General features: G+C 34.2%; 1 protein-coding gene across 13 annotated transcripts in view; it reads left to right on the plus strand.

The window, feature by feature from the left end:
• Positions 1-16639, plus strand: part of CHD9 (chromodomain helicase DNA binding protein 9) — a 267637-nt gene that overhangs the window by 182885 nt on the left and 68113 nt on the right. For all 13 annotated transcript variants that reach the window (XR_001106735.2, XR_001106734.2, XM_064383065.1 and 10 more), the window contains 7 exons: positions 144-320; positions 2023-2166; positions 2282-2537; positions 4031-4241; positions 6159-6354; positions 10455-10622; positions 11635-11814. Coding sequence is in view for 11 of the 13 variants with exons in the window: in XM_064383065.1 (XP_064239135.1) it covers positions 144-320; positions 2023-2166; positions 2282-2537; positions 4031-4241; positions 6159-6354; positions 10455-10622; positions 11635-11814 (1332 nt within the window). In the remaining 2 variants the exon portion in view is untranslated. The remainder of the gene's footprint in view (positions 1-143; positions 321-2022; positions 2167-2281; positions 2538-4030; positions 4242-6158; positions 6355-10454; positions 10623-11634; positions 11815-16639) is intronic.

Genomic DNA, 16639 nt, shown 5'->3' on the forward strand with positions numbered 1-16639 from the left:
AAAACTTTTTATTGTAAGGGAGTGTCTGCTTATGTAAAAATTTCATTGGAAATGTTTTCTAGCAGATGTTATCAGATGCCATTTGACAGGAATAAAAAATATGCAATTAAAATAATGAGCAAATTACATTTGATCATTTCTAGGGGCGTATCATTCGAGGAGCTTATAGATTCCAAGCCATCATCACCACTTTTGAAATGATTCTTGGAGGCTGTGGAGAGCTTAATGCAATTGAATGGCGATGTGTAATTATTGATGAAGCACATAGGTTAAAAAATAAAAATTGTAAACTCTTAGAAGGCCTCAAACTCATGAATCTGGTAAGTAACAATATCATTATGACAATTCAGTTTATTAGCTGTATAGTAAAAGGTCTTAGAGTTAATGCTAAAAATTTCATTTTTTAATTTTGGAGTATCGGTACGTCTGAATTCTATCTGTGATAATTGAGATTTTTATTTTGCTTTAATTCATAAGAAAAAAAATTCTACTTTCTACAGCTTCAAATTTTTTAGCTCTTTCTTCCAAAAAGTGTTAGTAATTAATTTTTAAAATAAGAAACATCAACAGAGTATATACTATTTAAAGGAAAATAAAACCATAAGTTTTAAGCCATGAATTCCTTAATAAAAAGCCCCTTTACCAAAGTTATATTATTCAGATTATTTATGATAAAAAGTCCTACACAATTCTACATGTTTAACATATATTGGTTATAATTAATAATGGGATTTCTTATAGTCATCTTTTTGTTATTGGGTTTGCTTCTTACAAATGAAAGCATTTTTTTAAACATTTTGATTTTTAATTAATATCACATAATTACTACATGAGCACTTGAACAAACAGTTCAAATATAAAGAACCACATTCTGTAAAAACTTGAAGTGTTCCTTTTTACTCCTTCTCCATCTATGCCACACCCAGTTCAATACCTTATTCCAGTATGATTTCCTGTTTATCTTTCCAGGCCATTTGCTACCATATACATAATATACAGATTCACAGATGCGTATACAGATATTTAATTTGGGAATTTAGAGGTTTTGTCAAATAAATTTTTTAATAATTTGTACTACCATTAAAAATACTCTATGTTTATTTTCTTCTTTTACTATTATGTTTAATTTTTAAAGAATTCTAGTTTCAAAGCATATTAGTCCTTTACATTCTTGGGTTGTAACCTCAGTGATTTGATAATTTGTTCATGTTGGAAGAGTTAAATTATGATCATCCAAATTATAAATAATAAGTACTCTTTGATATACAAATTACCATACTAAGAATGGTTGAGTACCAAAGAAAAAAATGCCCTTTTTTTTTTTTTTAGAATGTTTATTTCTTTACTTCTAAAATTATTTAGAATTTTTAAAGGCATAAATAGCATACAAAGTGAGGTATTTCAGGAATGATACAGAGTTTTTAAAAAGTGATTGGGAAAGTATATTCCTGAAGATTTGTGGTTAGAGATGTATTTTAACTCTTGAAAATTATGAGTTTGGGTATGGTGGCTCACACCTTTAATCCCAGCACTTTGGGATTGCTTGAGGCCTGGAACTCAAGACCAGCTGGGTAATATAGTAAGACTTCATCTCCACAAAAAAAATTTTAAAAATTAGCTAAGTGTTTTGCCAACCTGCAATGCTAGCTACTCAGGAGCCTGAGGAAGGAGGATTTCATGAGCCCAGGAATTCAAGGTTACAGTGGCACTACTGTAATTTATTCTAATCATTGTAATTATGTTGTATGTGTAATGCTGAACTATGATGGCACCATTACACTCCAGCCTGGGTGTCAAAGCGATACCTTGTCTCTAAAAATATATATATATATATAAATGTATTTATATAGAGAGATATATAAATATATATAGATATATAATATATCTATATATACATAGAGAGAGACATATATATATATGGTCAGAAAAATATTTGCATATTGAACATTTGATAACCTAAGTCAGCTTTCGTATAATTTTAGTACTATGATGTTTGATGTGAATTGTTCTCACTTTATATAGGAACACAAGGTGCTTTTGACTGGCACACCTCTCCAAAATACAGTTGAAGAACTGTTTAGTCTTCTTCACTTTCTTGAACCTTTAAGGTTTCCCTCTGAGTCAACATTTATGCAAGAATTTGGAGATCTGAAAACAGAGGAACAGGTATCCTATTGCTCTTTGTAAATATATTCATCACATTTCTAATTATTGTAATTATTTTATATGTGTAATTAAATGCTCACTTATGTTATATATCTTTTTATCATTTTTAATTCAGGTACAGAAACTTCAGGCTATCCTGAAACCAATGATGTTGAGACGATTAAAAGAAGATGTGGAAAAGAAGTTGGCACCTAAAGAAGAAACCATCATTGAAGTAGAACTTACTAACATTCAAAAGAAATATTACCGGGCTATCTTGGAAAAGAACTTTTCTTTTTTATCCAAAGGAGCAGGACAAACTAATGTACCTAACTTGGTCAATACCATGATGGAGCTCAGGAAATGCTGTAATCATCCATATCTTATCAAAGGTAGCTAAAAAAGATTATAACAAATACTTTTTTCTTGCAGTAAATATTAATAAACAGAAAACAGTAGTAGCTGTTATGACTCTCTATGGTGATATTCTGAGGAATTACAAGTGTTACAGAATCAGAGGCAATGTGAACTACTTTGTTACAGTGACTGATGTTAGCACAGGAGGTTACAACAGCAGGAGTTTGTTCAGTATAATTTGGACTAGAATTTGTCCTCTTGTTTAATCCTAATCGTGGACAAAGACAGCAAAGCCGATTTTTGGGGCTTCTGCGTTTACAACTTTTTCCTGGCTTCCTTCCAGTCTAGATACATCAGTTAGTGTTTGAATTTTGTGCTGTAATAATGTTACTTTTGAAGATCTTATCAGGCTCTCTCCTAGTGTATGTTTGGGTTTTTCACTTATGCCTGGGAATATGTACCTCACTACTTACTTTATTCAAGACAACTGAAGTCTCTCTTGCAGTTTTATAGTACTCTCTTATGGCTAGACAGGTTGAGGAAAGGAATACAGAGAGCCTCTTTAATTCTGATATGGATTATCTAAAGGAAGTATGCATCAAGGACCTATAACATGACTTTCATTTTATTTTATTCTCTTCTTTCTTTTTTTTAGGTGGGGGGGGATTTTTTGAGACAGTGTCGCTCTGTCATCCAGGCTGGAGTCCAGTAGTGTGTTCATAGCTCACAGTAGCCTCAAGTTGGAAACTGATCCTTCCACCTCAGCCTCCTTAGTAACTAGAAGTAGACATATGCACCACCCTACCCAGCTAATTTCTTTCTTTCTTTGGTTTTTTGTTTGTTTGTTTTTTGTTAGAGATATGGGGTCTTGCTGTATTGCCCAGGCTGGTCTCAAACTCCTGGCCTCAATAAATCCTTCTGCCTTAGCCTCCCAGAGTGTTGAAATTACAGGCGTGAGCCACTGTACCTAGCCTTAATTTTTTCTTGTTTCCTTGTTTTGGTGGCTAACAAGATCCCCATAGACACATCCAAATCAATTATGATCAACCATCAGTGATGACAACTGTTAATGGTTGGTGTTTAAATATTAGATGTTTGTTTAAAAATATATATGTGTTTACTCAACTGAGTTAGTTTTAAACATCTAATATTTAAACACCAAATATATGATTAGTGCTTAAATATTAGATTTTTTTAAAAATACATGTGTTTACTCAACAGTTTTATTTTTTCCCTAATAGCATTCATTAAACATTTAGCAAACATAAATTTATACAAGGCATTATGCCAGGTATCCGAGGAGATAAAAAGATGTTTAAGACATTGTCCATGTCCTCAATGAAATTACAGTCTGGTATTGGTGGAGGTTTAGCAACAAGCATGAATAATTCTAATAAAAGCAGTGTACATGCCATTAGAAAATTATGTTACAGAAGCACACAGGAGCACTAATTTTGATTAAAAAGAAAGCAGTTGGGAATTTCCTGCATTTTCGCATTGCTTCTATCATCTCCTATTTCTTTGACAGGTGCTGAGGAGAAAATACTTGGAGAATTTAGAGATACATATAATCCAGCTGCTTCTGATTTTCATCTTCAAGCAATGATCCAGTCTGCTGGTAAATTGGTCCTTATTGATAAATTGCTTCCCAAAATGAAAGCTGGAGGTCATAAAGTGCTCATCTTCTCTCAGATGGTTCGCTGCCTTGACATTCTGGAGGACTATCTCATACATAAAAGGTAAAGCATACTATGATCCACTGAATTATACTATGAATTATGCTAAGTATATGCTATTAAGATTTGTGCAGCACTGTACTGTAAATGAACTTTACTCATATCTTTCTCTTTACCTAAATTAGAATAAAGCATTCAAATTTATAAGTAAAGATTGTTTAGGATTGATTATGTGTTACATTTTCCCAACCTGCAAATGTTGGAATATTAGATGTGCCTGACAAGTTCAATTTAGAAAAGTTTGCAAATAAATACTATGTGACAGGAATGGGTTTAATAATGTACATTTTACTTGATTTATAAACCTTGTAGTAATGAAACTTTAAATAGACTTATATTTACAATAGTCATCTTCAAAATTGAAAAAAGTGATTCAAGAACCTTTGGATCTATTTCATTGTTATAATTAGAACCTTAAGTTGTGGTACTTTTATTCTTATATACTATATAAAATTTATTCATGCTTTAATATTTTCCTGTTTGTTTCAGTGTGGGTTTTTTGTTTTGTTTTGTTTTGTTTATTGGTAAATCACGGTAAGATAGTGTTAAATATTGTCTAATCAGTATTTAGGCTATTTCAGCTGTAGTTTTTTTTTTTTTTTTGAGACAGTGTCTCACTCTATTGCCCAGAGTAGTGTGCAGTGGTGTGATCATAGCTCATTGCAGCCTCAAATGCCTAAGCTCAAGCAATCCTCCCACCTCAGCCTCCCAGGAAGCTGGGACTACAGGCATACACTACCACACCCAGCTAATTTGTTTATTTTTGGTAGAGGGAGGGTCTCACTATGTTGCCCAAGCTGGTCTCAAACTCCTGGATTGAAGCAGTTCTACCTCAGCCTCCCAAAGTGCTGGGATTATAGGCATGAGCCACCATACCTGGCTTGCAGATTTTAATTCAACAGATTTTAACCCATATAGATAAGTAAAGGTCTATACTGATTTATATTATTAGAGATTATGTAGTTCATTTTTATTTTCATTTTTATTTCTAGTTTCATTGTTATTGTCAGTGTCCTACTCTTTTGCCGCATTTTAAAATGTATATTATTCTCAATTTTACGTCGTGTAAGTGATACAAACATTAAATTGCAGTGTTCTCAAAAATAGCCATTCTTATATTTTTTGGATCTCCTTATGTGAAGAACTTTTTACAGATAAAACTGTACTTATAATTTTCTATTGTAATTTCATGGAAAATTCAGAGTTTTTTTATTGTCATAAGAAACATTATTAGAAGTCTTACCTCCATTTCACAGGTACAAGAGATAACCATGGAGCAACTGCTACAACTCTAGTAAATCATATGTAGAAGTGTGATGTTATATGTATACCACTTAAGAGTCCTAGCGCCTACGTTTTTATGTATTTTATTTTTATTTGATGTCTTGCAGTTTTTTAGTTTTGTATATGTTAAATGGGGAAGGATAAAATAATTACTTTGCAGTAATGACTGGAAATAATTCAACAGCATTCCAGTGTGTTCTTAATAGATTGCAATGTAGAAGTGTGTCAGTTGAGAGCAACATGGATTAAGGACAAAAGAAATATTTGTAGCCTTCTTGTATAAAGTTTTGTGAAAGTTTTTAATTCTTGAAAAAAAAATTTATTATGATGACATCAGGAAAGTATTTTTATAGACTGTCTTTTTTAATTCTAACTGTGAAATAAAATTCATTGTAGTAGTGTTCTTTTACCTATACATCCAGGAATTCAGAGGTTTTCTATCTTTATATTAGTTTTTGTTTTCTCCTTAGCACCAACATCAAAAAGTATAAAGCCACAGAAACTAGTTGAGATGATATTGCTTCTTAATTTTAGAGAAAACATAATGCTGTAGGAAAACTGACTTTATATTTGATAGAATATGTCTTCAATTTTATTATATTTATTTATGTAAATTTATTCCATTTCATTCCATAGATATTTGTATGAGCGAATTGATGGCAGAGTCAGAGGAAATCTTCGACAAGCTGCTATAGATAGATTTAGTAAACCTGATTCAGATAGATTTGTTTTTCTCCTGTGTACCCGAGCTGGTGGGTTGGGCATCAACTTAACTGCAGCTGATACATGTATAATTTTTGATTCTGATTGGAATCCTCAAAACGATCTTCAGGTAAGTAATTTACTTGGCTAACAAGAAATGCATTTTTTTTAAAAAGTAAAATTGTGTAACTGTTTTTGGTATCCACATCTTTTACTTTAATCTGGACAAACTAACATGTCTCTCTATGAACTCTCTGTGCCAAATACAATAGCTGAAATTATTTTAATTTTTATGATAAAAACTATAATGACAAAAATTTTTTACTTTTTTATATGTCTTACTTATAAAATATGTCTTACTAGCTTATAAAAGGTTATACTTATTTGAGTACAGTAATTTTGTTTGTTTGTTTAGATATGGGGTCTCACCATGTTGCCCAGGCTGGTCTTGAACCCCAGGACTCAAGCATTCCTCCCATCTCAGCCTCCAAAAGTACTGGGTTTATCGTCATTCGTCATCATGCTTGGCCCAGTATTTTTATAGTTTAAAGAATATTATGTAAATTTGAGAGAGACCTTCAGCTCTAAGAATAATTTATTTGTAATAAAATTAAAATTTCAGAATTTTAATCCTTAAAAATAAGTACTCACTTATTCTGATTTTATCTTGTAATCATAATATATTATGCCTTTTTATAAAATACTTTAGAACATGAAGGCACACATGTAAGTAATGACTATACTTGGACTACATAGAAATATAGGAATATTAATTACAGTGATAGAAGAGGGTCTAAATTTGCAGAAGGATATGAAAGGAGAACAAAACATGAGAGAAATTATTTTATTATTCTTCAGTCTTAATTGCATTGCAATTAATATTGGTACTTTTCTTTATAAGACTAGTCAAGTATAATCATGAGAAGGGGAAAAGTAGAGTTCAATCTCTGTGAATCAGACCAGCCATATTATTTTTTTAAATAAGTATAAAAACAAATATAATAAATGGTTATTGAGAATATACCTAGCCTAAAACATATTTTAAAGTGCTTATTTATGTAACTATATGTAATCTACTTTAAAATATCCAAAGATCCAAAATTAATACAATAAGCCAGAGACCAACTCTTTCTTTAGAAGGCTCAATTAGTAAATATTTCAAGCTTTGTGTGCAGCATAAGATCTTTATCACACATTCTTGTCCGTTTGTCACAATCCTTTAAAAGGTAAAAAAGCCTCCGTTGGCAGACCAGATTTGATCCACAGGCTGTAGTTTCCCAATTCCTATGTTAAACCCAAATAATTGTTTGCCTTTGAAATACATGTTTGTACGTATAACCGCCTGTAGTGGATGTTCTAAAAGTTAATTTGAAATGATAAAGTCACTTTATAGAACCTGAAGAGAAAGTGGAGAAACTCTCCTGAATCTCCCAACTTCTCCCTCTCACTTGGTTTTCTATTTAACTGCTAATACAGATCCAGTCTTTGCAGACTAAGATAATTTTGGCTTACTGTACTTACCCTACACCTGGAGCAAAGTTGCCTATTTACAGTCCTGGGTTCCAAATGACACAAATTGGATGTGGATAGAATAAAAATGTCAATGAAGGGCATAACATCAGCGCCCCCCCTATAAATTTTAAAGCCACGTTTTATGATTTAATTTGTCTGAAGATAATGGGAAGGTGATTAGTAATTTGGGAGAAAAACTAGGTTTTATAGAATACTTGGAGTCAAGATTTATCATACAAAGTTTGTTTAGTAGGAACTCATGATAAAATATGCAGCCCTTATGTGATCTCTGATGTCTCCACTTCTAACATGTATACATATTAGATAATTAGTTTGTCCTTCATTTAAATAAAATTTGATCTCTACAGTTATTTACCTTGCATGGTTTTTTCCCCAAAAAAATTATCCAGCTTAGAAAGAAATCATAGATGATACAAACAAATAGAAACACATCCCATGCTCATGGATGGGAAGAATTAATATTGTGAAAATGACCATACTGCCAAAAGCAATCTACAAATTCAATGCAATCCCCATCAAAATACCACCATCCTACTTCACAGAATTAGAAAAAACAATTCTGAAATTCATATGGAATCAAAAAAGAGCCCGTATCGCCAAAGCAGGACTAAGCAAAAAGAACAAATTTCAAGGCATCACACTATCTGATTTCAAACTATACTACAAGGCCATAGTCACCAAAACAGCATGGTACTGGTATAAAAATAGGCACATAGACCAGTGGAACAGCATAGAGAACCCAGAAATAAACTCGAATACTTACAGCCAGTTTATCTTTGACAAAGCAAACAAATATATAAAGTGGGGAAAGGACACCCTATTCAACAATAGCTGAGACTTAATTTAAACTAAAGATCCTTTGCCTGGCAAAAGGAAGTCAGTAGAGTAAATAGACAACCCACAGAGTGGGAGAAAATCTTCACAATCTTATATATCTGAAAAAGGACTAATTTCCAGAATCTATAACAAACTCAAGTCAGAAAAAAGAAAAATCATCCCATCAAAAAGTGAGCTAAGGGCATGAATAGATAATTCTCAAAAGAAGATATACAAATGGCCAACAAACATATGAAAAGATGCTCAACATCACTAATGATCAGGGAAATGCAAATCAAAACCACAATGCAATACCACCTTACTCCTGCAAGAACGGCCGTAATCAAAAAACAGTAGATGTTGGCATAGATTCGGTGAACAGGGAACACTTCTACACTGCTGGTGGGAACGTAAACTAGTACAGCTGCTATGGAAAACACTGTGGAGATTCCTTAAAGAACTAAAAGTAGAACTACCATTTGATCCAGCAATCTCACTACTGGGTATCTACCCAGAGAAAAAGATGTCATTATTCAAAAAAGATACTTGCACACGCATGTTGATAGCAGCACAGTTTACAATAGAAAATCATGGAACCAACCCAAATGCCCATCAGTCAACAAGTGGATAAAGAAACTGTGGTGTGTATATATACACATATATGCACACACATATATATATGATGGAATACTGTGCAGCCATAGAAAACAATGACTTAACAGCGTTTTCAGTGACCTGGATGATCTTAGAGACTATTGTTCTAAGTGAAGTAACTCAGGAATGGAAAACCAAACATCGTATGTTCTCACTCATAAGTGAAGCTAAGCTATGAGGACACAAAGGCATAAGATTGATATGATGGACTTTGAGGACGTGGGGAGAAGAGTAGTTGGGGGGTGAGGGATAAAAGACTGCAAATACAGTGTAGTGTATACTGCTCAGGTGATGGTTGTACAAAATCTCACAAATCACTACTAAAGAACTTACTCCTGTAACCAAATACCACCTTACCCCAATAACTTGTGGAAAAAAAATTATCCAGCTTAAATAAAATATATTGAAAAGATTGTTGATAATGTAATAGAAAAAAATTTAGAAATTTAGATTAAACTTTAAAACTTGAGTTGCCAGCTAGGTGTGGTAGCTCACACCTGTAATCCCAGTACTTTGAGAGGCCAAAGTGATAGGATCTCTTTAGCCCAGAAGTTCGATTGGGCAACATAGCAAGTCCCCATGTCTAAAACAAACAATCACAAAATTTGAGTTACCATCAACTATAAAATCTGTTTAAAAGTTTTGTGTCCCTGCCTAGAAGTATATTGACTACACTTCCATTAAAACATAATAAGGCCGGGTATGTTGGCTCACGCCTGTAATTCCAGCACTTAAGGAGGCTGAGACAGGTGGATCACTTGAGTTCAGGAATTCGAGACCAGCCTGGCCAATATGGTGAAACCCTGTCAGTACTAAAAATACAAAAATTACCTGGGCATGCTGGCGGGCACCTGTAATCCCAGCTACTTGAGAGACTGAGGCAGGAAAATCATTTGAATCCAGGAGATGGAGGTTGCAGTGAGCCAAGATGGTGCCACTGTTCTCCAGCCAGGGTGACAGAGTGAGAGTCCATCTCAAAAAAAATATAATCCTTTGTGAATTTATATTCTTTGATATTTAAGCTTATAAACCTAAATTTTAACTTATTCCTGATTGCGGGATTATTTCTTGTTGTGATAAGCTCTGCTTTAATTTCTAGAAAATGATTATATTGAATTCAATAAAAATAGTCTAAGAATTCTTACATGTGTTTATATCCCATATGTATAGTTTGCTATTACATGCCTCTTGAGAAAATAATTAAATAGTAACTTTTCATTTTTATAGGCCCAAGCTCGTTGCCACAGAATTGGTCAGAACAAAGCAGTTAAAGTCTACAGACTGGTAACTCGTAACTCATATGAGAGAGAGATGTTTGACCGAGCCAGTTTGAAACTGGGCCTAGATAAGGCTGTATTACAGAGCATGAGTGGAAGAGAAAGTAATGTTGGTGGTGTATGTATATTTTCTTTTTCACTTGAGATTTTTGTGTTTTTGTATTTAATTTTACCTCCAATAGTGTATCGTTTAGTTTTGGTCCATGCAGAACACTAAATACATTTGTTTTATGCAGGGGGGCATTTTCAGGACAGAGCTATGTTTAGTTAATACTTTTGAATCCTGTTCTGTCTCTATAGCTCCAGAGTTTATGAATTCTAAATGTATTTTCAAGATAAAAATTCTTTGCTCTCTTTTTAGGACATTTGTATGATTGGCATAGCAAAATAGAATTTGTGTTTATATAAACAGTTTTGAAATTTTTCATTTCAGTGTCAAACTACTAACATTGGCTTTGTCTTGTTATAAACGATGATATTTTAGCTTTTTTTCCCCCTCCCTCAAAGTTCTTGCCTAATATCCATCAATAATAGGATCCTAGTTCTGGGCTGGGCACATGGCTCATACCTGTAATCTCAGCACTTTGGGAGGCTGAGGTAGGAGGATCAACCTCCTGCTTGAGCCCAGGAGTTTGAGACAAGCCTGGGCAGCATGGCAAGACCTTGTCTCTATAGAAAACAAAAATTACCTGGGCATGATGGAGCATGCCTATGGTCCAGGCTACTTGGGAGGCTGAGGTGGGAGAATCACTTGAGCCCAAGAGGTCAAGGCTGCAGTGAGTTATGTTTGCACCACTGCACTCCAGCATGGATAACAGAGCAAGACCCTGTTTCAAAAAAATAAAGAAAAAATCCTAGTATTAAAAAGAACTTTGAAAAAGGTTACCCAACCCTTAGGCCTTATTTTAACCAAAGCCGTTCTAGGCAGATGGGTAATTTTTATTTTAAAGAGAGCAAAGAAGAGTCAACAACTTCAATATGTTATTTCCATGAATTCTCTCTTAGGTGCATCCCAAACCCAAATGCAGTTTAAACATGCCTCTTTTGTTCTTTGACATCCTTTAGGGATACTTTCTCATTTTATGAACTTTAAAAAAAAACTATTTTTATGGAAGTTAATTTCTCCATAGATTCAACAGCTTTCCAAAAAGGAAATAGAAGACCTGCTTCGAAGAGGTGCTTATGGTGCCATTATGGAGGAAGAAGATGAAGGCTCTAAATTCTGTGAAGAGGATATCGATCAGATTTTACTACGTCGTACAAAAACCATTACAATTGAATCAGAAGGACGTGGGTCAACATTTGCCAAGGTAACAGTGAGTAGTATTTTTAACATAGCAGTGATGTTCATATCCTAACTACTGAAAAAGTTTAATTGTCTCTTATACTAAATGTTTAAACATACTGAATTAGCTGAAAAGCAATAATGTATTTTCCTTCATTTTTTTCTGATTTCCTGTATTAATTTCACATGCACTCTTCTGATCTTTGTGAAATAGAATAAATATAATAACTAGAAATAGTTCTAAATGTTAGTGTAGAACATGAAATCAAAGAAATTTAGAAACTAAACAGCTGTATATGCCAAAGGCAAAACAAAATGTAAGTAATGTAAGAGGTTAAATCATGTTACATCAACTTTCATAATTTAAAGAACCTAAAGGAGAGAAAGAATTTCCAATTTCGTTTTAAATACTTACAGTTGGCTGGGTGGGGTGGCTCACATCTGTAATCCTAGCACTTTGGGAGGCCAAGGCAGGTGGATCACCTGAGGTCAGAAGTTTGAGATCAAAATGGTGAAACTCGCTCTCCACTAAAAATACAAAAATTAATGTGAGCCACTGCACCCAGCCATATTTCTTTTTTCTTTCTCTCTCTCCTTTTTTTTCCCAACCAAGACACGCTAAACTTACCTCTTCCATTCATCTGAATAGTTTATTATTGCAGTATTCTGTCTCATCTACACTAATTGCAGAAAACCACACACAAGTTTTCTCTTTTCCACCAAACTTCCTTTCTACATTTCCCTTCTTCCCAATTCCCCTCTCTGCTTTCAATCCAGAAATCTTTCTTTATCTTTATGGGGAACATTGTGGTATAGCAAGAAGTACAGGTGCTGTACCAAAAGTAATGATATCAACCTTCAAATGGAAACTCGCTTGCATTCAGTTAGCAGACTAATAAATTCTTGTGTCAGGTATTTTGGTAAATGCCAGGAATACTAAAATGAAAGGATTATAGTTGCTGGAAAAAATGAAGTAGCAAATTATTAATTCTGTATGTTCTGAATAAAGAACGCCTTTGCAAAGAGAATAGCATTCAAGCTGAGTCTTGAGGGAATTGTGAATTTCATTGTTTTACAAAAAGAAAGAAAATACCAGCTAAATGAGTCATGTTGCTAAACTACAAGGAATGTTTCAGGATTATAACAGGCATGTATGGATACAGGAGATGAATTACATGAAGATGAAATTGTGAAGGAGTTAGGGAAGTTGAACCCAAATTGTGAAGGGCTTTGTGTGCCATTTTGAGGAATTTGACCTTGATCCTAAGGCAGTTAAGCTTTTAAAGTCCTTCAAGCAGAAATTGGACATAATGCAGTCTGGTTTAGAAGTTTAACTCTAGCAGCAGCATGGAGAACAAGTTGGAAAGGCGAAAGACTAGAAACAAGGAGATTATTTAATGGGCTTATGTAGGAAATAATGATGAGTGAACCAGGATTTTGGAGACCTACTTGAATCAATAGGAGTTGATGACCAGTTAGAAATGTTTAGAAGGAAGAATCAGAAATGACTTGAAGATTTTTTGCTTAAGTAGCTAGGAGGGTCATGGTTGTCTTTAAGATAGAGAAGGACATTCATATGGGGAAAATAAAATATTGGAGCTGTTGTATTTATGACATTTACAGGGCATCCAAATGGAGATGTCTAGGAGAGTTGCCTGGGACACAGATACAGATTTGGAAATTAGTAGAGAATAAATCAGAAGCAAGTCATTTCTTTTGTTTCCAAAATAAACATTGCAAAAGTAAAGTATAAGATTGAGAACTAAAACTAGTCATGATTGAGTGGATGTACCCTGGCTCTAGTTTTTTTCCTGGGAAATCTTACTTAGTTTTGATTCCTTGGTTCTGTACTCTACGTACAGATATATTTTTCCTCATATTGAAATCTAATTAATATCAAAAAGTATTGGTCATGACTATTGTCCTTGTTGATTAGGCCAAACATAGAGATACTCTCCTTAAAGTTTTTGTTGTTTTGTTTTGTTTTTAGTTAATGTAGGCATATGCAAAGCATTTAATGAGCATATGTGATTCTTGGCTTCCTCATTTAACATGTTAATGATAAGGATCATGGAAAGTCAGAAAAACAGAGTTTGAATTCTAACTCATAAGCTGAGTGACCTTTAACAATTAACCTCTTTGAGTCTTGCTTTAAAGAGGAGATCTTAATAATCATACTTGGCCTTTCCGACTTTACTATACAGTGCTATGTAACTATTATTTTGCTTAGAAAACTCAAGTATACTCTTAATGCTCTGATAATTGAGATATGCTTAAGTATTTAAATATCTACTTTAAATCTTCACACCAGGGAGTAAATGTCACATTTGAAAAGAGAACTGACAAGGTACCACAACAGCTGAGGAGAATCGAGAGTTTGCTCTAGTTGTTTTATAATTTGTTTATTTCCCAAATAATTTGTTCATTCCCATAGTTGTATGGGAATGCTAGTAGATACTGGACATTTGACAAAATGGGATATGGTGTAAAGTTAGTAGTATTTTACACTTTTTCCTGGGATCCAAAGACTTCAGCTCTGCTCAACTATTTTCAGTGATTTGGAGAAATAAGATCATTCCATTCTGTGTTTCTTTGCATTATCAAATAGTATTTAATAAGGAGCTACATATATGGAGCAGGGTCCTTATGAGAATATCTAGACTTAGTACATATTCATAAAATAGAACTCATTATTGGTAACTTGATTTTCAAGTGATGATATCCCTTAAACATTGTTTTGGGAGATTTTTAATTTTTAATTTTTAATTTTTAATTTTTATTTTTATTTTATTTTATTTTTTTTTTTGAGACGGAGTTTCACTCTTGATACCCAGGCTGGAGTGCAATGGCGCGATCTTGGCTCACCGCAACCTCCGCCTCCTGGGTTCAGGCAATTCTCCTGCCTCAGCCTCCTGAGTAGCTGGGATTACAGACACGCGCCACCGTGCCCAGCTAATTTTTTGTATTAGTAGAGACGGGGTTTCACCATGTTGACCAGGATGGTCTCGATCTCTTGACCTCGTGATCCACCCGCCTCGGCCTCCCAAAGAATTTTTTATTTTTTGAAACTGAGTTTCGCTCTTGTTGCCCAGGCTGGAGTGCAGTGGCACAATCTCTGCTCACCACAACCTCCACCTCCCAGGTTCAAGCTATTCTCCTGCTTCAGCCTTCCGAGTAGCTGGGATCACAGGCAAGCACCACCACGCCCAGCTAATTTTGTATTTTTAGTAGAAATGGGGTTTCTCCATGTTGGTCAGGCTGGTCTCGAACTTGCAACCTCAATTTGGCCTCCCAAAGTGCTGGGATTACAGCCACTGAAGCATAAATGTTTATAGCTGGGTTTTTTGTTTGTTTTTGTTTTTTTTTTGAAACAGAGTCTTGCACTGTCTCCTGGGCTGGAGTGCAGTGGTGCGATCTCGGCTCACTGCAGCCTCCGCGTCCTGGGTTCAGGTGATTCTCCTGCCTCAGACTCCCAAGTAGCTGGAATTAAAGGCACTCGCCACCATGCCCAGCTAATTTTTTGTATTATTAGTAGGGACAGAGTTTCACTCTGTTGGCCAGGCTGGTCTCAAACTCCTGACCTCGTGATTCGCCCATCTTGACCTCCCAAAGTGCTAGATTATAGGCATGAGCCACCATGCCCAGCTCTTCTAATCTGATTTTTAGAAAATTGATAAAGAATAAAATACTTTGGATTGATTAATTTACAAAGGAGAGAAAACCATCTAAATTGTGTTTCAGATGGATTACTTATTTGTAAGGGCCTTTAATTGGCATCTTCTGCCTTTCTACCACTATCATAGAAAGATGGATTTTGCCATTTAAAAGTTTTCTCTTGCAAATAATATAGAGATTTAATGGTGGAAAGAATGCATTTTAAGAAGAAAAGTTTAGGGAACTAGGATATTAGGATTTAACATTTGGAAGAAGATAAACCTGTATTTGATGACGTCTTCTACAACACGCATCTTCTATAGGCAGAAACACTTGTTACAATCCTTGAGAATCATGTAAGTCATCTTGTAAATAGGTTATAGGTTATATGTCAGTTAGCAAAAGCCTCTTGAATTATTTAGAAATTTAAAATTGCTTTATTTATAAATTAATTATTTGTCTTATAATGAATGTAACAAAAGTTACTTAATTCTGAAATTTAGTTTCTTCCAGGCAAATTTTTAAAATTATCAGTAGTTATATGATAGCAGAATAAAAATTATTATACACTGTAGCATAGAATTTTTTTTTAGGTAAACAACCAAAAAGTAACACACTTTAAAATCTGACTATTTTCTTTCAGTGACTTCATATTTAATGACGCCTCATTATTTTTTGGGTTTTTTTGTTATTGGGTTTTGTTTTCTTTTCTTTTCTTTTCTTTTCTTTCTTTTTTTTTTTTTCTTTTCTTTTTTTCTTTGAGACAGATCTCACTTTGTCGCCCAAGCTGGAGTACATTTCCTGGGCTTAAGTGATCCTCCTGCGTCAGCCTCCCATGTTGCTGGGACTACAGGCACATGCCACCATGCATAGTTAATTTTTTGATTTCTTATAGTGACAGGGTCTTACTTTGTTGCCCAGGCTGGTCTCAAACTCCTGAGCTCAAGCAATCCTCCCACCTTAGCCCCCCAAAGTGTTAGGAGTACAGGCATGAGCCACTATGCCCAGCCTGCTTTTCATGTTCAGTGTTCTCCAGTTCATGGAGAGTAAATACTCATTTACCAGATTGGTTAAATCTCAAGAGGCATGTATCAGTGAAACTGTAGAACAGAATAAAACCCTATGAACTTCATTCAGTAAACTTTTCATTATTCCTGAAAGTTGATATGTTTATATTAATGAAAATATTAAAGTAT

This window comes from Aotus nancymaae, unplaced genomic scaffold (assembly GCF_030222135.1).
Source record: "Aotus nancymaae isolate 86718 unplaced genomic scaffold, 86718_ANA_hifiasm-v0.15.2.pri h1tg000030l, whole genome shotgun sequence".
In the NCBI taxonomy this organism is placed as follows: Eukaryota; Metazoa; Chordata; class Mammalia; order Primates; family Aotidae; genus Aotus; species Aotus nancymaae.